General features: G+C 36.7%; 1 protein-coding gene across 4 annotated transcripts in view; it reads right to left on the bottom strand.

The window, feature by feature from the left end:
• The window catches only part of CPED1 (cadherin like and PC-esterase domain containing 1), a 267418-nt gene that overhangs the window by 195815 nt on the left and 47419 nt on the right, over window positions 1–24184 (bottom strand). For all 4 annotated transcript variants that reach the window (XM_015067315.3, XM_015067313.3, XM_015067314.3 and 1 more), the window contains 2 exons: window positions 13753–13859; window positions 7829–7904 (listed from right to left, as the gene is read on the bottom strand). In XM_015067315.3, coding sequence (XP_014922801.1) covers window positions 7829–7904; window positions 13753–13859 — 183 coding nt within the window. The remainder of the gene's footprint in view (window positions 1–7828; window positions 7905–13752; window positions 13860–24184) is intronic.

Genomic DNA, 24184 nt, shown 5'->3' on the forward strand with positions numbered 1-24184 from the left:
AGACCAAATGGCTTAAAGAGTCTATAAATTTGATGACAGGCCAAATCTGAAAATGTGTCGGTTATCTGACCTCTCAAGCTGCTGAATTTGCTATGAATTTATTTAAGTCACATCCCAGGTCCCTGACAACATTTGGGTGTGGGACTTTTCTTCTACATAAAATCTAACCTGGGATCAAGTCAGAGCTTCAGAAAGCCAGTTACCTAGGCCTCACTGTTTAGTCCCTAGATAAATTGCTCTGAGGAGGTCTAATAAACTTGTTTTATTTATGAAAAGGATGGGGGAAGATAACTCTGGCTTTAGTCTCGGTAATGGAGTGGATTTTTCAGGGGCAAGAAAGGAAGGGGCAGTTTATGAGAGAATGTTGGCTTGAACTAGACTGGTCATGGTAGAGACAGAGAAAGTAGACGGATCCAAGTAGCTTTGCAAGTGGACGGCTTACAGATGAAGTGAATGGGAATTTAAGTGCACTTCCAGAAATTCTACCAATTAGAAATTCATTGGCTTTGCAAGCTTCTTTTATAAAAATGCAAATACGTCTAAGAGGCTTATGACCGGGGTGAGGGTGTAATTTAGTCTGAATTAGTTCCATCAGCTTACTTTCTGCTATCACCTAGCTGAAGTCAGTCATACTAAAGAGATGAGTTTTACTTGGGGAAAGAATGTTTTGCATAAAGGAAACAATCATGTATAGGACAGGAGATGGAAGTCTTTGGAAAGGCAGAAACATGAAGGAACACACAGGAGACACAGAGAAGGGGTGTCAGCGTTTGAGAGGACAGAGAATAAGCAAACTGGCCTTTCTCTGAAAGTTTGCCTGATTGCCTTGAAGAGACAAGTCCCCAGTCTTTACTAATGGGAATGTTCTCACTTTTTGTATTCTTGTTTGAAGGACAGTATTCCTCCAAGTTATAGCAGAGGGGAGGAAAAAAATGAAAGCAATAAAAATCCTCAAGTGGTATTAAGCATTCACAATTTCCATGTTGCTTCATTTAAATCCAAGCTAAGCTACCTGTTTCCCTGATGATATTCCACTGACATCATATAACAAATAGGAATTTTTAGACCTGGAGTATTAAAATCAATCATCAGTACCATGTGAGATAAATAACTATTATTGATCAATGTTTAAAAATAATTTCAATTATGTTATTTGGAACCTATGTTTTACATTTGGTAGTAAACATCTATGATTAAAAATATTTTTTTAGTGTTTTTATTTATTTTTGAGAAAGAGCGAGACAGAGTGCAAACAAAGGAGGGACAGAGAGAGAGGGAGACACGGAATCCAAAGCAGGCTCCAGGCTCTGGGCTGTCAGCACAGAGCCTGACATGGGCTCGAACTCACAAACTGTGAGATCATGACCTGAGCCAAAGTCGGACGCTTAGTTGACTGAGCCATCCAGGTGCCCCACATCTATGATATTTTAAAGTCCAGTCTTCTTTAGATACAACAAAAGATTAATTTTGTATCGTTTTCCTTTCTCTTTCTGTACCCACACATTATAAAAATGAGGACACAGGTCCTAAAGTGTTCAAAATGCTACTTTTGCATCAAGTCTGGGTACTACCATTTCAAGCTTCCCGTGAATGCCAATGCTCAGGGGTGAGGTAAAACTACTGGAAAGAACAAGTAATGGACAAAAATCTGGCACACTTCTAACCAGGGCTTATTGGGTGGTGATGCTGCATAAAAAAGAACAAAAACAATAACTCAGAACCCAAGTAAAACCTTTCTCTGATGTTTTGCTTTGTGTCTCTATTTCAAATATGGGAAAGAAATCCTTTTTATCTAAAAAAAAAAAAAAAAAAAGCTTACTAAAAAGCAACAAAAAACATTAACCAGAACTCTGGGCCAACTAAAAGTTATGAAACCTTCTTTCCCCAAAAGGCAAAGCATTTAAATGCCAAGGTAAAAATAAATCTCTGTGCTAGCCAATAAAATCCCATGGATTTGTGACTTTTAAAGTGAGTCACAAGTCTAATGGCAGGTACATTCAGTTTGACTATGGAACGGAACAGACTGTGTTAGTCTTACATGCTGTCTTCAATCACTCCTCTACCTCTGGCCCAAACTCTGTCCTGCCACATGTGCAGGGTTCCAGCTACATCCATCCAGATGATCTTCTCTCCTCTCTTAGCATCCCTGTATCTGCCTTAAGATAAAGCCCAGGACAGCATGTTTGAATGAAAAAAAAGGTATAGCAGAATCATGGAATCTCAGCATTATTATTCATTGCCAAACATTGTATTTTCATAGGCAAGAAAACCGAAGCACAACTCGGCTTTAAGTCTTGCTCAGAAGTATACACTAATTAAGCTTCAGAGCTAGAATTTGTCCGGTATTCTCTGAAACTGTTGGGAGACACTTCTCCATGCATCTTTCACATTTCTGTACATTTTGCGAACAGAGGCGCTGATTATCTTTGTTCTGAACTATCTTTTCAAAGATATTTATATAGTAGATAGAATTGAAAGATAGAGATGGTGGAAAAAAGAGAAGGTTTTGTCCAGTATAACAAAAATAATATCTCTCTCTGGAGCAAAGGGCAGGCATGCTCACTGCCCATTATAAAACATTCAAACTCCCTAAGCTCAGAGCTGCTCTACTGAAACGCAAACCACTAAGTATACAAGTGTCACCTAGCTCTCTTCACATCACCCTGTGGGAACTGGGATTCAGTGAACCAGTGCAAATGCTGCTAGTCTGCCTACTGCTATTGCTGTAAATAATAAAGTCGTTTGTCTCTGACCCAGGAGTCTCATGTCTTTTGCCAGTGCTTGGGAAACAGTGGCAGGCTCACTTGTGAGCTTGGAAATAGGGGGAAATCTCAGACCCTTCACAGTTTTTGCCAGAAACATAAAATCAGAGTGATAATCAATCATATAAAGAGAAAAAATATTAAACACTGTGAGGTGTGTTGTTTGATTTTTTGCATCTAGGATGATCCATTTACCATTACTTGAGCATTATGTGTCAGGTATAATATATAATATGCTTTATTATTCAAATCAAATTATACACACACACATAGATAATAGGAACTACTATATTTTTTTAAATTAAACTTATGAAATGGGTTTCATTATCCTCACTTTATAGATTAAAAAGCAAACAAACAAACAAAAAATGAACAACCTCTGAATCACAGAGCTAATAGTTGGCAGAGTTAAATCTCTGGTGTCACAAATTTGTGTTTTGTCTACCTCCAAAGGAAACAGCCTAAAACGGCACAGGACATTTTGGCTTTAAGTAAAATGGCTAAATTATAAAGTAGTTTGCTTAGTTTCACTATCTTACCTCTTTAATAGTAGTGTATATTTAGGTACTGACATAGACACGTTGTTATCTAATCTATTCAATATTAAATATTCAGTATTGACAACAAATAGAATGTTTTCAGTCTTGTGAATACAGGGTTTATACTACATAGTGCATGTTCATAGCAACAGTCTATAACAAAAGCTATTGATTATAAAGTTTAAGTCAGAAAGTAATGCTGTGAACTTACATGCTGTCCTTTAAAGCTACACATCTAAGAAAATTGTCTTCAGCTAAAGAAAGATAACATGATAGGAGAAATAATTTTACTTAAAAGGCTATATATTCCATGAAATTATCCTGTTAGTCACAGAGATAAATAGAAAACTAAAACACTACATGTCGTAGTGAAAGGACTACATATTTCTAGAGCCTATAGATGTTCTTGAGGAAAAAGTAATATTTAAAGCAAATGGAGACAGTTAAAAACCTCTTAATTGTAGGGCACCTGGGTGACTCAGTTGGTTAAGAGTCTGAATTTGGCTCAGGTCATGATCTCACAGTTCATGAGTTTGAGCTCCACATCAGGCTTTGTGCTTGCTGATAGTTCAAAGCCTGGAGCCTGCTTTGGATTCTGTGTCTCCCTCTCTGTCTCTGCTCTTCCCCCGCTCATGCTCTCTCTCTGTCTCTCAACAATAAAAAAAAAAAAAACAAAAAAACAAAAAAACTTCTTAATTGTATGGAAGCAAAATATAAAATATAAACTTGTGTAAGAGTTGTTTGGCAAGTGTTTTTAAAGTGATAACTAATTTCTGGGTATAAATGAGCTTTTAGTCCTATGATTCTACATGTTCTGCTAACTCCAATGCTAAAGAAACTTAATGTTTTTTAGTTAATGTTTTATTTATTGAGAGAGAGAATGTGAGCAGGGAAGGGGCAGAGAGAAAGGGGACAGAGGATCTGAAGTGGGCTCTGCCTGATGCAGTGCTCAAACTCACGAACCATGAGATCAAGACCTGAGCCGAAGTCGGACACTCAACTGACTGAGCCACCCAGGCGCCCCAAGAAACTTAATATTTTGAATCTATCATTTTGAAATGTGACTAGTCCAGAATTGTACCTACAAATGTATGGCCAACTAATCTTTGACAAAGCAGGAAAGAATATCCAATGGAAAAAAGACAGTCTTTTTAACAAATGGTGCTGGGAGAACTGGACAGCAACATGCAAAAGAATGAAACTGGACCACCTTCTTACACCATACACAAAAATAAACTCAAAATGCATGAAAGGCCTAAATGTGAGACAGGTAACCATCACAATCCTAGAGGAGAAAACAGTCAACAACCTCTTTGACTTCAGCCACAGCAACTTCTTACTCGACACGTCTCCAAAAGCAAGAGAAATAAAAGCAAAAATGAACTATTGGGACCTCATCAAGATGAAAATCTTCTCACGACAAAGGAAACAATCAACAAAACTAAAAGGCAACCGACAGAATGGGAGAACATACTTGCAAATGACAAAATCTATAAAGAATTTACCAAACTCAACAACCACCCCCAAAATAATAATAATAATCCAGTGAAGAAATGGATAGAAGACATGAATAAACAATTTTTCAAAGAAGACATCCAGATGACTAATAAGCATATGAAAAAATGCTCAACATTGCTCATCAGCAGGGAAATACATATCAAAACCACATTTAGATACCACCTCATACAGGTCAGAGTGGCTAAAATTAACAACTCAGGAAATAATAGATGTTGGTGAGAATATGGAGAAAGGGGAACCTTCTTGCACTTTTGGTGGGAATGCAAACTGGTGCAGCCACTGTAGGAAACAGTGTGGAGTTTCCTCAAAAAAATTAAAAATAGAATTACCCTGTGACCCAGCAATAGCACTACTAGGAATTTATCCAAAGGATACAGGAGCTCTGATTCATAGGGGCACATGTACCCCAATGTTTACAGCAGCACTATCAATAAGATCCAAATTATGGAAAGAGTCCAAATGTCCATCAACTGATGAATGGATAAAGAAGATGTGGTTTATATATACAATGGAATACTACTTGGCAATGAAAAAGAATGAAATCTTGCCATTTGCAGCAACATGGATGGAACTGGAGGGTACTATGCTAGGGTGAGATAAGTCTGTCAGAGAAAGACAAATATCATGTTTTCACTCATAATGTGGAATGTGAGAAACTTAACAGAAGACCATGGAGGAAGGGAAGGGAAAAACATAGTTATAAACAGAGAGAAGGCAAACCATATGAGACTCTTAAATACAGAGAACAAACTGAAGGTTGCTGTAGGGGGAGGTGAAAATGGGTGATGGCCATTGAGGAGGGCACTTGTTGGGATGGGCACTGGGTGTTGTATGTAAGTGATGAATCACGGGATTCTACTCCCAAAGCCAAGAGCACATGTGTACACTATATGCTAGCTAACTTGACAATAAATTATATTTTTTTTAAAAAAGGAAATGTAAGTAGCAACAAAGAAAAACATACTTTAATATTATGTAGGCTCTGTTAAAAATATAAACAAAATTTTTTTTCAAATTCCCTAAAGGATTCCTAGATACTTCCTAATAATATATTAATGGAAATAATTACTTTACTTGCATCTCACAAAAACATTACATTTTTTAAAATAAAATAAAAACTACCCAGCTGAAGTTTACGGAAACAAAATAAAACAAAACTTAGAGATTATGGAGGCAGTTACAATTGCCACATAAAACAATAACTATAAAACCAAGTTTATGCGACTATTATTTATCTTAGGCAAGTATCTTAATTTGAAAGTTGAATTTTTGATTCATTTTTACTACATTTTAATCCTTAATAAATGACAGCAGAAGACTAGTCTTTACAATGGGACATACCAATGTGGCTTATCTTTGGTATGGAAGCAGAAACCCCATGGAAAACCCAATGGGATAAGATATCAGTTTTCTGATTCCACCAGAACACAAATTAAATTTTTAAAAATAGAATTGAAGCTATGCAGATCTAAATTTTAATTACATAGTGAAATACTTTCTAGGGGCATAAGCTGTATAGCATGAAATAGATTTTAAACAAGAAACTCTTTCACTGATGGGTTTTAAAGTAAGCTATAATTTGATCTATGAAGACTCATAGACCATCTGATTTTTCTTTCACCCTGGGAATCTATGAGGAAAAGATATGGTAATTTTTGTCCCAGATTACTAATGTTGTCAAGGCATAGAATTTACTCATTCAGTATCCTGTGTAAAACAGGCAAATTCAGGGAATTTCAAAAAAAAAAAAAAAGGAAATAGATTTATTGAGATCAGAATTAATCATGAAGAAATACATATATTTTTAAAACCTCAAGTTTTATATAATTAAGAAGTATTATAATAATTGCTTTTAAAATAAAACAAGAAAGAAGACATCCGGATTCCAACAGGCACATGAAAAGATACTCAACATCACTCCTCATCAGGGAAATACAAATCAAAACCACACTCAGATATCACCTCACGCCAGTCAGAGTGGCCAAAATGAACAAATCAGGAGACTATAGATGCTGGAGAGGATGTGGAGAAACGGGAACCCTCTTGCACTGTTGGTGGGAATGCAAATTGGTGCAGCCACTCTGGAAAACAGTGTGGAGGTTCCTCAGAAAATTAAAAATAGACCTACCCTATGACCCAGCAATAGCACTGCTAGGAATTTACCCAAGGGATACAGGAGTACTGATGCATAGGGGCACTTGTACCCCAATGTTTATAGCAGCACTCTCAACAATAGCCAAATCATGGAAAGAGCCTAAATGTCCATCCACTGATGAATGGATAAAGAAATTGTGGTTTATATACACAATGGAGTACTACGTGGCAATGAGAAAGAATGAAATATGGCCCTTTGTAGCAACGTGGATGGAACTGGAGAGTGTGATGCTAAGTGAAATAAGCCATACAGAGAAAGACAGATACCATATGGTTTCACTCTTATGTGGATCCTGAGAAACTTAACAGAAACCCATGGGGGAGGGGAAGGAAAAAAAAAAAAAGAGGTTAGATTGGGAGATAGCCAAAGCATAAGAGACTGTTAAAAAATGATAACAAACTGAGGGTTGATGGGGGGTGGGAGGGAGGGGAGGGTGGGTGATGGGTATTGAGGAGGGCACCTTTTGGGATGAGCACTGGGTGTTGTATGGAAACCAATTTGACAATAAATTTCATATATTGAAAAAAATAAAAGTGGGTTTTAAAAATAAAAAAAATAAAAAAAATAAAATAAAACAAGAATGATTTTAAAGAAAAACACAAAGGAAGAAGGGAATATTCACCTTAAAAGTTAGAAGGCAAAACTAAAAGAAAGAATACCAACGTCGTGTTTGTATTCCTTTTTATCAGGGTCTCCCCATGGGCAAAAACCTTGTGGATTCTGGAAGATTTGTGATAGTGAAATGATAGACAGAGGAGCTAAATATATGGATCTGAGATCTCATTATTTGGTATCTGCTAAAGCAGGCTACATATCTCACATGTTTATGCATAAGGAGGCAAACTAAATATTACCTGGAAATCTTCTAATTATTTGACATAATCCTTCTTTACTGCAAAGCTGATGCTGTATTTCTGGTAACATGTTTACCTGCAAGGAATGAAAAAGCTTCTAGTGAGTTAGGCATTCATAAATGCTAACGCAAAGAAAATGCAAAAACTCACAGGGTATAGACGTGAACTACTGTGTACTCCATCCACACCCTACCTTCAAATCTCTGAAAGTCAACATTTAAATCCAGAATAATAAAATGGTTTATTTGATAACATCAAACAAAAACTTGCCCTTAGAAATTTGAGAATATTTTTGAAAACCTTGATATATTTCAAAACCATGATATGTGCTAAAACTAAAAGGAAATAGATACATTCTTATGGTAAACAGAATAACACAAATAACTTGACAGTTGCAAATTTTGCTTTGGCAGAAAATAGCACCAACCATACCTCAAAGTCAACTAAACTCTGAAGTTCCAAAGGCCGTCGCTGATTTAAATCACAGACATTTAGTGGGAAATTCAGTGCTAATCCTGTTTCAAAATTTAATATGTAATCTTCCCTTCATATTGAAGGGCATTATTGCTTCCAGATATAAAATCCAGTCACTGCAAAATTCTTTTCTTAAAAAAAATTGTTCTTAGAAAGCTTCATAGAAGTTATCATAAATTCAAATATACGTTTTAACTTATAAAGAAAAGACACAGACAAGCTTAATCTGTCCTTCTCTTCTGAATTCATAGACTGATTATCTAGGTATTATCAACTAAATTCCAAATATAATGCCTCAAATGGCAAAGCCTTGTTAAAACCAACAGAAAGAGATCAGGGTAAATTAGCTTGAAAATCAGGTTCATTTTTGTGAAATTATTGAATACTTTCCAACTCACTCTAAACTAATCAAGTATTGTAGTTTCTCCACTGTGTTCTACTGACAAGGCTATATGAAAATAACTCAGCTGCAGTTGGAGAACCAGAAACATGAGTTACAGTCCTACTTAGGACAGTTAACAGAATCGTAACTTTGAGCACATCACTTTTGCTTCTCGTTTTCAATTTCTACATTTGTAAAATAAAGCACTTAGAGCTTTTGGTCTCTGAGTTCCACTGCTTCTCTAAGATTTTTAGGAAGTAGTAATTCAATCATCAGTTGTAGTTTTACAAAGAAATGATTCTCTTAAAGTGCTTTGAAATAGTGTGTTGATTAAACATCCTCCAACCCTTTGATGGGGGCCGGGAAAATGGGAGATGTGCATTGAGGAGGGCACTTGTTGGGATGGGCACTGGGTGTTGTATGTACGTGATGAATCAGAGAACAGACTTCTGAAGCCAAGACTACACTGTATGTTAGCTAACTTGACAACAAATTAAAAACAAAACAAAAAGCAAAAAACATTCTCCAACTCCTGCAATCCCGTTAACTCTATTCATTTATTCAGCAAACAGTAAACTTCAGCCCACGTTGTGTATAAATGAAGCCAGGGCTTCAGCAGAACCAGCTCCTGTAAATCTGCAGGAACAACATTGTTAAATACTCGAGTTTGAAAGTCTCCAAAAATAACAAAGTCTGAGTCACTTACATTCTTAGGGCACAGGGCGTGGGGGCAAAGGCTAGAAGTATAGTACACTTCAGATTTTAGGCATGTCTACTTTCTCAAATTTAAAAATGATAAGGTTCAGAGACTAAACGTGGAAAACAAAGAAGGGTTTTCAGAAAGTCCTTAAGGTCATAATTCAGACTTCCTAAGAAAGGCTGGAGGGAAGAAGCAGAATACTGCAAAAGTATGGAGAAACTATAATAAAGGTTTTTTGTTTGTTTGTTTTAGATTTTTGTTTGTTAAAGATAATAGAAGAAGTTTTCTAAATTAGATCATCAAAAGCTTTAAAGGTCAATACACTTGAACCATTTTCCCCACCCCAGGCAAAATCACTCAGTTGCTACTGACTAAATAGAAACTTTAATAGAAGGACCCAGAAAGAAAAGTAGCTTTAAGTATCATTTTTTTAAATGCTTATTTATTTTTGAGAGAGAATGTGTGCATGGAGAAGGGGCAGAGAGAGAAGGAGACACAGATTCCGCAGCAGGGTCCAGGTTCTGAGCTGGCAGCACAGAGCCCCATGCAGGTTCAAACCCAAGAACCATGAGATCATGACCTGAGCCGAAGTCGGAGGTTTAACTGACTGAGCCACCCAGGGTGAGTAGGTAAGTATCATTAAAGGTTATGTATTGACAAGGTCCAGATTAAAACTTTCTTGCACTTTTTGAAGAGCTCACAGCAAAAGTGCTGTTATGCCAGATGGTCAGCACTGGTATATCCTGGATGAGCTGTCCCATCCTTTACAAATTGAAAGAAGAGTCCCAGTCAATGAGCAACCATAACTGAACTAATGGGCCAGAAGAATTTGCAAAGATGCTGCAAAGACATAGTACAGCTTGCATAGATTTCAGACACAAGTGCAGGTTGTTGGGTCTTATCAGAGAGGTGACTTTCTATATGAGACCTTCAGTCAGAAGAATGAACTGACCCAGGATCAGCAAAGCATTCGCTTCAAGAAAGCAGAGCCAAGCCAAGGGAAGCAACTGCTCCCAGGCTTCCGCTTTCTACTTTCCCTTCCTCCACCCAGTGACCTCTTCCATGTTCCCTCCTCCAAAGCACATCTTTAGAATACACAGACTCTCAGCAGATGACATAACCAAGGTGACACGTGACACCAGAAATACCATTTCCGTTTGACTCTGTGTAATAGCACCAACCTGGGCAGTTAAACCGAATGACTTGGCACAAAGAAAGAAACATATTCAAAGGCTATGGGTCATATAGCTATAACAAATCAACTATATTACATGTAGTCCATGTATTTTTATTGTTAAACCTAATAATGCTCTTCTATATCCTCATGCTTGGTTTTTATTTTTTTATGTGCATCATAAAATATGTAAGATTTCCATCATTGTCAAAAGGAACATCATCAATGACGTTTTATTTGGATTAGCTGACTTCAACCCCACCAGAGTGGTACATTTGTTACTCTTAAAGAATCTACACTGTACATCATTATCACCCTAATAATTATTTTCAATATACACTGATTTTGCATTGGGTTTGAATGCTTTACGTACACTTATATGTGTGTGTATGTTTTATATAAGCTGCTATTTTTCTTGACATAAAACCTTCCATATCTTTGAAAGGGTTAGAATACATAAGGGAAATGATAAAGAGAATGATGTTTGGGCCCTGGGATATTTCTGAGATCAAACTGAGAAAAAGGAAATGTGCATTTAGAAAGATTTCAATCCCCACATACCTTCCACAATCCTAATCTGTGAGTATTCCACATGTAAATTGTTTCTATTACAGATTATGAGAAGCAAAAGTAAAAAAAATCATTCTTATTTTGAGACATAGTTCAATTAATATGAACAACAGTATATCAATTATAAACATTTAGAACGTGTTTATAAACTAAAACTAAAACTACAGTAATATGATTAACTCATTAAGGAGAGACATTTGAGTTGGACTATTTATAACTACAAAGTGTGGAAGAAAGAACCCAGGGGAAAAAATTGGGACGGGTCATTCATGAATACCGAGAGTAACGCAAACTTCACAGCAATATCTTTTTCTTCTCTTTCTCTTCATTAGGTCGGTACAAACAGTCTCTATTTTATCAGAACTCAGATGTTCTCTGGAAGCTGTTCAGTATCATTCACAAGGAAGAGACTAATGACAAGAAGAGCCATTATCCCCTTGTCTCTCCCATGCAATTATCATTCCATCAAATTCATCTGAAAATGTGTTCAAATGCTTTATAATAAGAGCCATTTCAGTATTTCTCAGTGCTCCGGGTACTAAAAACAGCATACTGTTTTAGGGACTGCTAATCCTACAAACATTTAGAGCTAGAAATGAATCCCTCTGCTCTTGAAACAGTAGAACCTTTCTGTTAAAGGTGAAATACAGTCCCAGTTACTAAACTTAGTGTTACCCCAAATAGTGGACCTCACTTCACTTTCTGCATCACATGGACCAATACAGTTTTAAAATCATGTTACTCTCCTTCTGACTAGAGAGACTCCAGGCCACTCATTTTTTATAACAAATCTTATGATCACTTTCATTAAGCACTTAGATTCCAAAGCTCTCATGTGATTAGTAATCCTAATTTGAGCAGAGGCCCTTTTCTTTGTTCATCTAAAAATCCCAACAAATCTGAAGCAACTTCTGTTTTGAATATTTATGTTTACATAAATAAGTCATGGTTCATAAAGCTTCAAATTATTCATGCTCCAAAGTGACAGTTATCTAATATGTATCATTTAGAACTTATGCATTCTTTAAGAATCTTCATGAGAATAGGCTGTAAATGCTGTCTTAAATATTTATTTAGAAAAATTTTATAGTGATGTAGTTAGGAAGACAAAATTTGTAGTCAAACTGCCTGAGTTTGAATCCTGGTTGCTTCATTTCTTATCTATGTGGACTTAGGAAATTCTCTTAATTTTTCTGTGCTTCAGTCTCCTATGTGTAAAGAATGAGCATAAATATGTGAACACTTGGAATGATGCGTGGCACCAACAGGAGGCCTTGGCAAGAGTTTGGGGGGTAGTAAAGAGAGGTTGAGTACTCATCTCCCTGGCTTCCTCTCTGCAGGCTTATGATTTGGCAATGGCTACATTCCCCTACTTTATAGCTCCTTTCCAGCGACCCCTCTTTTTTGGCTCCAGCTCTCATTAGGCTTTGCTAACCATTCCCTCTATAAACCCTTCTTCAGACCAAGGGTGGTAAAACTTTATGATGCTGCTGGCCCCTGGGTGCCTCTAATCTTTTGCTTTGTTTTGTTTTGTTCTCCCAATCTTTTTAATTACATTCTCTCTAATCTTGTTTCTCTTATCTTAGCAAAACCTCAGTAAATAGCTCTTTCATTGGTTTCCCTTCAGTTAAGTCCTTTCAAGTATGGAATTTGTCTCCTGCTTGGAGGTTGACCAATACTCACAGGGAAGAAAACTGTAGGCTTTACCTTATAGTTGATGTAAAGCCATTCAAGATTTAAGTATAGGACTAACTAGGTTAGCTCAGAATTTCATATTTTTCTTATCCTGATAACTTTGGGCAGGATGGATTTCAGGGGCAGAACACTTGCTTCAGAAAAAGCGGTAAAGAGGATTCTGTAATAACCTGGTAAGATATGGTGACTATCTTGCCAGAATAAAAGTAGTGAGCATGGATATTTGAGAAATAATATACTTGAGAAGTATTTAGGAGTTAATTCCTTCGCACTAGTAATTGATAGAATGTAGACCACAAAGGAGAGGAAGGGATCAGAGGTGAAGGCCAGATTTCCACCTTAGGGAGTGACAGTGGTTGCTCATGCTTGTGACCAATATAACAGAAGTTCTGCAGAGCTACTGAATGCAAGAGTAGAAGTGGATTTACTGGGGAACATACGAGTGAGTTTTCCCCATGGTGACTCTGAGGTGTCTGTGTGATATAAAAGTGATGTTCAGCAGGCATTATACACACGAGCCTGATACCAGGGAAAGTGCTTGAATTTTAGATGTACTTTTGGGAATCATCAACAACCTTGGGAGTGGTGTTGAGGAACACAGGAATCTAAAGTATGAGCAGACAAAAGGTGGCTATGAAGAAAACAGAGAAGGAATGGCCAAAGATGGAAAAGAAGAGCAAAAATAATGTTCTCAGCCCAAAGGCCAATGGAGTCATCAGGAGTTACAAGGAGGAAGGACTTATCAAGATTGTCAACTACAGATATATCAGATGATCAGTGTAGCTACTATAATATTATTTCACTACTGAGAAATAGCTGTAAGTTTTGATGCTTTTTTCACATTAAAAAAATACTATGGACCAAGATATGCTGCTGTTAATATCCAAGGGCTGTTAAAATCTGTAACCATTTTGAAAAAAAAAAATTACCTTTTGATGTAAACCTAACTGGCACATGTCTTCCTTGGATATGCAAGGTTTTCCACCAGCTTTCCTAGAAGACAGGCAAATGAGCAGATCCCAAGAGCCCAAATCACCTAATGGCAAAAGAATATTGAAAAACAAATATTTTTTTATCAGATTTTTGAAGGCACCATTCTTAGATTTAAGAATGCTATTATTTAAATTATAAAACACAAGTAACAATGATTCTGAATATGTTTTAAAGTCAATATTCAAAGTAACTGAAATTCAACTTTTCTAATTTAGAAACATTTTTATATTTACTATTGTATCTTAGGGAAAATTCAATTATCTAACGCAATGTCATAAAATTCCTAAAAGTCTAAAATTTAAATGTTTTAAGCCACTAATTTTATAAATACACAAAGTCTTATTTGGAGATTGGGAGGAAAGATGGTTATAAAGTCTTTTAAGATAATAGACGATGGTTGCAAAATCGAATAATGATAAGAAGTCAAAACACAAATATTTTGTTCTAGGCATTGATATCACCATTACTTTTCACAAATCTTAACATCAGATATACTTTTATAAGATTTCTTCCAAAGAAAAAGTTGCAGTACTGAAAATAAAATTCAATAAAAATTCTAAAAAACAGGTTTTGTCTAAAAGGAATTTGTGGTCTAGTTATCAACAGCAGAATTGAGCTCAAAATACAGAGTATAACATGGACTGAAGAAAATAATATTTCAGCTATTTACCAAGGACAAAGCCCTTTGCCAATAAGTCCTAGTAACTTGCCAAAATAATCTCAGAAGAGTACATTCTTGCATAATACTTGAAAATTGAAAATTAACATTTGTGTGTTATGAGTTTGTTTTCTCTTAGTCTCTCTGATTTATTTATATGTTTTTATCAACATGTCTTGCATATAATTGGTGCTTTAAAAATATTTGATAAATGAATGAATAACTAGCCCCAGGACAGAGTGGTAAACATGTTACTTCAAAGGCATATAGAAATAGGTATCTCAAAAATAACCAGGCAAAAAAGAACACTAAAGAATGTATGAAAGGATTGATATTACTTGTGAAACTTCCTCCATTTTGGGTGGAAATCTACTTTAAAAAAAAATCAAGCAATTTCTGTACGCATGGTTTCTGGAGTTAAACAATCCTGAGATCATATTCCTTTGGTAACTATTTATGCCAGATCTCACAAGTCACCTCTTGCATTAGGTATTAGTGGCTTCTACAAAGCCTGAAAATAACCAAATCCTGTCTTTAAAACTTTCCCGAAAGAATTTCATACTTGAGGGGCGCTTGGATGGCTCAGTCAGTTAAGCATCTGACTTCAGCTCAGGTCATGATCTCGCAGTCTGTGAGTTCGAGTCTTGCGTTGGGCTCTGTGCTGACAGCTCAGAGCCTGGAGCCTGTTTCGGATTCTGTGTCTCCCTCTCTCTCTCTGTCCCTCCCCCACTCGTGCTCTGTATCTCTTGCTCTCAAATATGAATAAAACATAAAAAAATTTTTTTTAATAAAAAAAGAATTTCTCACTTGAACGCATAATGCTTTCAAAGAAGGACTTTATGGGGAAAAAAAAGATTGATAACGAAGACTGATCTATGACAATTAGGAATGAAATTTCACTCTGCACTAATCAAGTCCTTTACCATTTGACAAGCTCTGTGCTGTCTGGGCTATTGATTCCTCTGTAATTGTCCTGTTCCTAGAAGAGAAACCTCTCTGCCAAACAAAGGGATCCAGACCATTGAACTCAAGTTAAGCTCTTGTCTCTTGTTGCGTGATGTATCTCAAGATGCTGGAATATAGTGCAATAGTTCAAAGGGACATGGAGAAATGATACAGGTGATTTGGGGATGAGAGAAATCTCTCCATCTAGTAGCCATTCGGCATTAGACTTGGAAGGTCCATGCATCCTCACTTTGAAGGAAACTCTAAATGGATTTCTTGAGCCAAAACCAAATACTCTGTGATGATTCCAATACCTTATTTAAAATGTGCACCTGGCACTTTCAGCCAAAACCTTTTGATATGGATTCAAAAGGGAAAAAACAAAGATGGTTCCATTTTATATTATTTCTAGCCCAGGAAACACTAAAACCTAGAAGAAACATCCTGACATAATATACTCAACCAAATATTTTAAGAAGACAAGGATATGCAAAGAGAGGACTTCAAATCATGTACTGTATTGCAAAAATGAATACAAAAAGGAATATTGATGGGACCTCATCAAAATAAAAAGCTTCTGCACAGTGAAGGAAACAATCAGCAAAACTAAAAGGGAACCGACAGAATGGGAGAAGATATTTGCAAATGATATAACAGATAAAGGGTTAGTATCCAAAATCTATAAATAACTTATCAAACTCAACACCCAAAAAACAAATAATTCAGTGAAGAAATGGGCAAAAGACATGAATAGACACTTCTCTAAAGAAGACATCCAGATGACCGACACATGAAAAAATGCTCAACATCACTCATCATCAGGGAAAGACAAATCAAAACCACAATGAGATACTACCTCACACCTGTCAGAATGGCTAACATTAACAAGTCAGGCAATGACAGATGTTGGCAAGGATGTGGAGAAAGAGGATCTCTTTTTGCATTGTTGGTGGCAATGCAAGCTGGTGCAGCCACTCTGGAAAACCGTATGGAGGTTCCTCAAAAAACTAAAAATAGAACTACCCTATGACCCAGGAATTGCACTACTAGGCATTTATCCACAGGATACAGGTGTGCTGTTTCAAAGGGACACACGCACCCCCATGTTTATAGCAGCACTATCAACAATAGCCAAAGTATGGAAAGAGCCCAAATGTCCATTGATGGATGAATGGATAAAGAAAATGTGGTATATATAGGTATATATATATACAATGGAGTATTACTCGGCAATTAAAAAGAATAAACTCTTGCCATTTGCAACTACATGGATGGAACTGGAGAGTATTATGCTAAGTGAAATGAGTCAGTCAGAGAAAGACAAATATCATATGACTTCACTCATATGAGGACTTTAAGAGACAAAACAGATGAACATAAGGGAGGGGAAGCAAAAATAATATAAAAACAGGGGAAGGGGACAAAACAGAAGAGACTCATAAATATGGAGAATAAACTGAGGGTTACGGGAGGGGGGATTGGCTAAATGGGTAAGGGGCACTAAGGATTCTACTCCTGAAATCATTGTTGCACTATATGCTAACTAATTTGGATGTAAATTTTAAAAAATAAAAAATAAAATTAGAAAAAATCATGGACTGTATTGTTTAGGCATTAAAAACACAGTACATTTCATTTTCCTCCAAGTCTGATGCAAGCTCCCCTTCACTACCCAAGACATACACACAATTTCTGGATTTGATTAAGACATATATATTTAAGCCATAAATGTTTAAAATGGGAAGACATGCTTAAATAATTCAAAGTATTTAATTTATAAAGAACCTCCTATGAGCAGGACATTTTACTAGAATTATGAATGTAAACAGAAAAAAAAAAGTGGTCACTGACCTCGGCAATCTTTGAGAGACCTGAACACTAAAAAGAATTTAGGATAACTTGTAAAGTGCTACAGTTTCTTGACATTCATAAGGGTTACCCCGTACCTCTCAAAAATATTTAACGAATATTTTAAACTTAAAATTAAAATTTCAAAAATATTTTATAGCACATAAATTTCCTCTTAAAATGAAAGTAAAGTATAACCAAAAATTTCAAGTAATCTCTTCATATACTTCTTGCCTAATTCTTTGCCACCACAATCTGAAAAATGCTGATTGTTTCCACTCAAAATTCTTACAGATACCCTCCCTGACTCCTACTCAAACTTCCTAAACTCTACCTCCTAGTTAAATCTTGAGTAGACCTTTTCACTTTCTCTTTATTTCCATCTCCAACCTTAAAAGTCAACACTGTCCCCTGATTCCCACAACCCTTTTTAAAGCAAAAGCTTTTATTTGTTGCATGAATGGCACTATGTACTCAAACTTGGTTTAAAAAACCCCAAAAGCCACACTGAAATCTGGAAATTGGGTACAGACATAAGCACATTCACCAGCTAAGTAAATCACATTCATAAGTCAACGTGGAGCATTTGGGAAACAGATTTGTGCCTCAGCAAAATTACACACTGCAAGTATTGTGGAGCTTTGGGGCCATGCTCAACTAGCTGAAAGCATGAGCATTTAGTAGGCAAACGCCCAGGATGTACAACAGAGATTGTAGACTGCAGGCACACAGGGAGAGTCAAACGGCACGTGGGGTGCATTTGGCCTGCACAATTTTTGTTTTGTTTTCATTTTAAATTTTAAGTATTTGCCAAAATGCAAATGTCAGCATAATCCATATAAAAGTCCAGATTTCTGCCTTCATTTGAAAACTTGGAGGCTGTGGTAATACTGGGTCCATATCCTATAAGGCAGCCACTGACTGGAGTGGAGTACAGCCTCCCGCATTTTCTCCAGTTTACCATGTGGGTCCCCCAGGCCCTAACTGCCTGGGCTGTGCCTCTAGTAGGCAAACCAGTCCTAGACCTGGTATAAAACACCGTGTGTCCGTTTTGCATGAATTGCCCATTCAGCAAGTTGATGTTCCAGGCTTTAGCTTTCAGTGAATTAGAGTTGTTCATTAGGTAAATTGGTCTTGTTAAGATGACTGTGGGCAAATTGATATTTGGTCAGTTGGTCTTATAAGGATGTCTGAACACACCCTTTGATCTCCAGATCCGGCCATGCTCTCCCACAAGGTTGAGCAAGGTCATTTCAACTCCGGAGACATTTTATTGGCTGTGATAAAGTTGGTAAGAATTGACGTGTGGTCTCTTAGAGTAATTCTTTTTCTCAGGAGCCTGAAAAATCAGGAGAGGCCTATGGAAATCTTTTTCACTTATGTCTTCTCTCTCCAGTTGAACTGATAGAGTGACCCAGGTACCACTCCTAGGTGGGCCTGATCCCTTCTCCTTCTCACCCACAGTCTCTCTTTGGACTCTTTTAAGACATTCAGCCTGTCTCAGGACTGTTGCCATAGTTAGAAGCAGCCCAAGACAGGCTTCTTCTTCTTCTTTTTTTTTTTTTTGGCATTAGGGCAAACATTCTTTATGTTGGCCTTACTTGATGTACTTCTTCTGTCCCTAGAAGGTTGACATTAGAGTGTAAGAGTGGAGAAGTCAGATGTGGATTTGAAAAAAAACAGGCAAAGCTGCCCTTGGCCAACCTGGATGGTGGTTTCTTAGGTTTCCCCGGCAGACAGAACAGGAGACCTTTATGTGATTCAGCCTAGCTCCTTAGAATATTGCATTAGGATTTGGGTGCCAAAGCCACACTAATAAATAAATACATAAATAGTAGTAGTAGTAATGATATCAACAGTACATCTTTCTTGACCACTTACAGTAAGCCAAGTACTGCTCCAAGTATTTGTGTTAATTCATTTATTCCACACAATATCATCCCGGATATGATTATTCTGTTTTGAAAAGCACAGTAAGGTTAAATAACTTGCTCAAACTCATCATCTAGTCATCTAGTTAGTGGTGGGAAGAGAATTCGAACACAGACGTTTAGCTCTAAGGGTTCATAACCATTATATCATCATCACTTTAAAAACCAGGGAGGCAATAGAGAATACCTTATCTATTTTAATTTATGCAGAACTTCTAACAACATTATGGGGTATAAGCAATTATTCCATACTCTTTATGAGAGAGGGTACTGAGACAAAGAGGAATTATATAGGTTTGGTATTTTTTCCAACTACTGTCCAGTGCATCTATTTTCCTTTGGGACCTCAGAGGAAAAAAGGAGTATAACAAGTATCTTGGGTATTCCTAGACCCTCACCCAGCAACAGTGCCCCTAAACATTATTAGCTACCACTGGTAATTGAGAAGTAAGTGCTTTGATCTTTAAAAGGAAGGAATATTCAACTGCACATGTACTCAGAAACCATAAAAATTAACTTGGCTACCACCTACTTTTGAAAAGAAATCTCCAAAAGCTTCTTAGATTTTTAGATGATTAAAATGATTTCTTTTGCAGTCACAAAGCAACCAGAGCAAGACTAGCTCCCAGATTAGACTAGCCAAGCCCATAAATAGAGAGGTCACAGGACATTGTTCTAGGAAAACAGGATGTGGATGTTCTGTTCTCCATCTCATAATCACAAAAACAAGAAAAATCTATAGGCTTCTCCCCATAAACTGTGGAACAAAGTTGCTGATAATACCACACTATCATGCCTCCTAGTGTTGGCTCGGGTAGCAATGAAGACTCCCCGGACAATTTTGGGAGTTGTCTGGGTCCGGATTTATTAATTCAGACGTAAACAACTACTGACTTTAGTTTTTATCTTTCTCTACTTGTTCTCTGGAACCAAGTAACATCTCAGTGTTAAAAGTAAGAGCTATTTTTAAAGGTTCTGTTCTTGTTTCTGTTTTAATCAAGCATCTGCCCTATGGAGCAAGGGCTGACTCTAGAATATTTCCAGTCCCTCATAGGCAGGCTGCCATGTAAAGCAAACAATCATTTCCTGGCTCACAAATGATCTCCCTCATTGATAGAGTCTACCAGATCAGTTACTCGATCCAGAGAACAGACAGCTCTGAGATATCATCATTCATATACATGCTGTTTATTCTCAAGGAATGACAATTTTTATTTTCTGGCACACTATATAAAAATCTCAGAATATTAAGTCTATTCCTGCTTTATTTTTCTTTACAGCATTTATCATCATCTGACAGATTATGTATCTCTTGTCTATTTATTTATTTATTGCCTGCCTCTTCCCCTTAGAATGTGAGCTCCATGAGGGCAGGACTGTGTCTATTTTGTTCACTGCTATATCCTTAGTATCTACAGCAGTGGTTGCGATTTCAGAAACAGCTGCTATAGATTTGTGAGATCCATAGTGAATATACAATTGAATGTGAGCAACAGATCAACAATTAAAACTCAATCAAAAGCCAGTACATTGTAAAAATTAAAAATGGAGGCAGTGAGGACAATTTTAAAGTAGTTTTACAAAGAGGACCTAAAGATATATTTCGGTTCTTAGTAAGGATGAGAGAAGTAAGCCTATGAAAATAAAATAACCATTCCTAGCATTTGAAGAAATTATAAAAACAAAGCAGATTCCTAGCGCTTTACTTAGTGGAAACTTTTTTGTGAACACATACATCAAATTGAAGCAGAAAAGATTTATAAAGTCTGACTTGGAAAATAAACTTGTCCAAAAGCTTCCAAGATACATAGCTACAAAAGCCAAGCCTCATTTACTTATTCACAGTGTTAGACTATTATATTCCATAAGGATACAAGTACAGTGATTTCCTAAAATGTGTGGGGTTCTTTTTTTTTTAGCATGGAATACACAAAATGTTTAATTTTAAACAATACATAATATTCCTTTATAATATAACATAAGAATATTTCATATATTCACAGTTCCATCTGTATACTCTTTTTCTGTTCACCACTAGACTGTGAGATTCTTGCTGAATAACAAAGTCTTATTTTCTCTGTACCCATCCTTTATCAGAATTAGTAAATAATGTGACATTTCATGAATACATTATCAACTTATTGATGAAAAATTAGATTCTATGCTTGATAACCCCATTAGTTTGTTTGGATATAAATTAGCCACTGCACATACCTGTATCTTTTCCTGAATCTTTCAAATTGCATTAACCAGTTCCTTTAACTGTATTCTTATACAGAACAGCAACCCAGGACCCATAGTAAAATTTATTCACAGCTGTTCTTTAAGGACAAAAAGTATTCACGTTCTTGTATCTAACACAGATTATAGTAGACACTTAGATGTTTATTGGATTCAATATGGAAATTTTCAGAATTTAAGAGAAATTATATATACAGAATCTTTAGATCTTCAATAAATTATACAACATAGTCACAAAATCTAATTAAAGTTTCTTACCCCAAAAATCTGGTCATGGATTTTTGCTTATGCTACCTCTGGCTCCTTACCCTTTAAGGGCTGATGATAAAAACTTTGTGTTTTACCACAGAGAAACTCTAAGCCATTCTCCCCTGGGTTTTCTAAATCCACACTAGAAATCAAGCTTTCCTATTCTACTATCTACCCTCTTTCTGCCCCATGAGAGGTTGTGAAAATCAATGAGATCATTTCCGTGAGGAGTTTTGAGCTCCTGAAATTCTTCTGCTCTACTCATAAGCTTAAGAAACCAATATCGTGCTTAAATTTTTGCAAAAGTTTAAGACTCCCGTTCTGAAGAAACTTGTCATAAAGAAGAGTTTGAAAGGATGGGGTTCCTGGGTGGCACAGCCAGTTAAGCCTCTGACTCTTGATTTTGGCTCACGTCATGATCTCACTGTTTGTGAGTTCAAGCCCCACGTCAGGCTCTGTGTTGACAGTGTGGAGTCTGCTTGTGATTCTCTCTTCTCCCCTCTGCCTTTCACCCACATGCATGTGTGCATTCATTCTCTCTCTCTCTCTCTCTCTCTCTCTCTCTCTCTCTCTCTCTCCCTCCCTCCCTCAAATAAACATTTTTTAAAAGAAGAGTTTTAAAGGAAATAGATCAGTTTATTCCTGTGAAATACATTCAAGAAATATTTACTTTAGAAGGCTTGCTGAAGTTCCTTCATATTTTTTTAATTTAAAAAAAATTTTTTAATGTTTGTTTATTTTTGAGACAGAGAGAGACAGAGCGTGAGCAGGGGAGGGGCAGAGAGAGAGGGAGACAGAATCCAAAGCAGGATCCAGGCTCTGAACCGTCAGCGCAGAGCCCAATGCGGGGCTCGAACTCACGAACCGCAAGATCATGACCTGAGCCGAAGTTGGACGCTTGACCAACTGAGCCACCCAGGCGCCCCACGTATTTTTAAAAATATTTTTAAAGATTTTCATGGCACTTCTGTAAGTGTGCTAGTGAAGTGTACTGAATGTGTGTTTAAACTTTCACCGCTTTCAAGACTGTTGTCTGTCTGGGATAAAACTCTCATTATAGCATTTTACCAAATTTCTAAATGTCTGGAATCCTCACCAGCTTAGAAGACCTTAAAAGAATGAACAGTGCAGCAATTAAAAAAAATAAGACTACACCTAGTGCCTAGATACTGGTTTCTAACATCATTCTGCAATAAAAGGAACCATAGGTCCTTGAAGAAATGGCTTATTCAAGAGGCTGGAGTCGTAAATATAGAAGCCGATACTAGAGCATTATTGCACCAGAAAGTAAGGAAGAGCTCAAAACAAATAATTAAACAAATGAAAGCAATGATGGAAGTATGTGACAGGGACATGGGAACCAATGGTCAAAACTGGAGTGATTTCAGCAACAGAATAAGTAATATTGGATTATAACCGAAAGTATAAAGTAACCATCCATTAGTCCATGCTGATATAAACAAATTATCTGAATTAACAAATAAATGGGGATGAAGAGACAAACCATGTGAGTAGAAAAATACCAAATAATTTATGTAGCTATTCCAAACTCAAGGAGGTGGAGCACAACTTCCTGGTCCTTTTCTGGGAGCCGAACATAATGACATCCTTCCAAAGAGTACAGTATGGAAAGGGGAAGGAAAAGAGCGGAAGGAAAAGAGCGACAATGGAAAACCTGACAAACACTACCTCAGTCAAGGGATCAAGGTTAACACCAACAGCTATGAGGCAGGTTGATAATATATACCCTTGATACGAAGTGATGAGAATGATGTTTTACCTCTGTGGTCTTACTCCTGCAAACCATAATTCCAGTCTAATCATGGGGAAAACATCAGGCAAATCCCAGTAGAGAAAGATCAAAGTACCTGACCAGTTCTCAGAGCTGCCAAGGTCATCAAAAACAGAAAGTCTGAGAAACTGTGAAGCCTAAGAGAAGCCTAAGGAGACATGATGGCTAAATGTAATGTGATATCCTCATGGGACTTCGGAACAGAAGAAGGACATTATGTAGAAAAACAAGAAAACCTGAATAAAATATGGACTTCAGTATTTAAAAGCAGAATAAATAAATCCTCCAGAGGAAATAAGATGATTATTAAGTATGTGGATGTAGGCATAAACTCTCACATACTAATTACACATCTTCCTAAGGATTTTATACTCAGGATGTTGTATTACAAATCCAGTCAGCACTACAATGCTGAAAGTGAAAAGTTTTTATTTTTTATGTGAGATGCATTCTCTGGTAATACAAACTCCAATGGTATTTAAAATATAGAGGACTGAAAAATTAGATCAAGTTTGGGTTTTGAGAGCCTCCTGTTAATACATGCAGCTCTCCAAATTCCTCACCTTTCTTTGCATTTGTTACTATTTCTCTCTAAAGTCAAATCCTTTGGTGATTTTATTTACATCCATTGCTTTAGCTATTGCTTCTTTGCATTGACTCCCAAAGTTACATTTCTCTACCTTTCTCATGTTTCAGAGAGGCAT

Source organism: Acinonyx jubatus, chromosome A2, assembly GCF_027475565.1.
Source record: "Acinonyx jubatus isolate Ajub_Pintada_27869175 chromosome A2, VMU_Ajub_asm_v1.0, whole genome shotgun sequence".
NCBI classification, from domain to species: Eukaryota; Metazoa; Chordata; class Mammalia; order Carnivora; family Felidae; genus Acinonyx; species Acinonyx jubatus.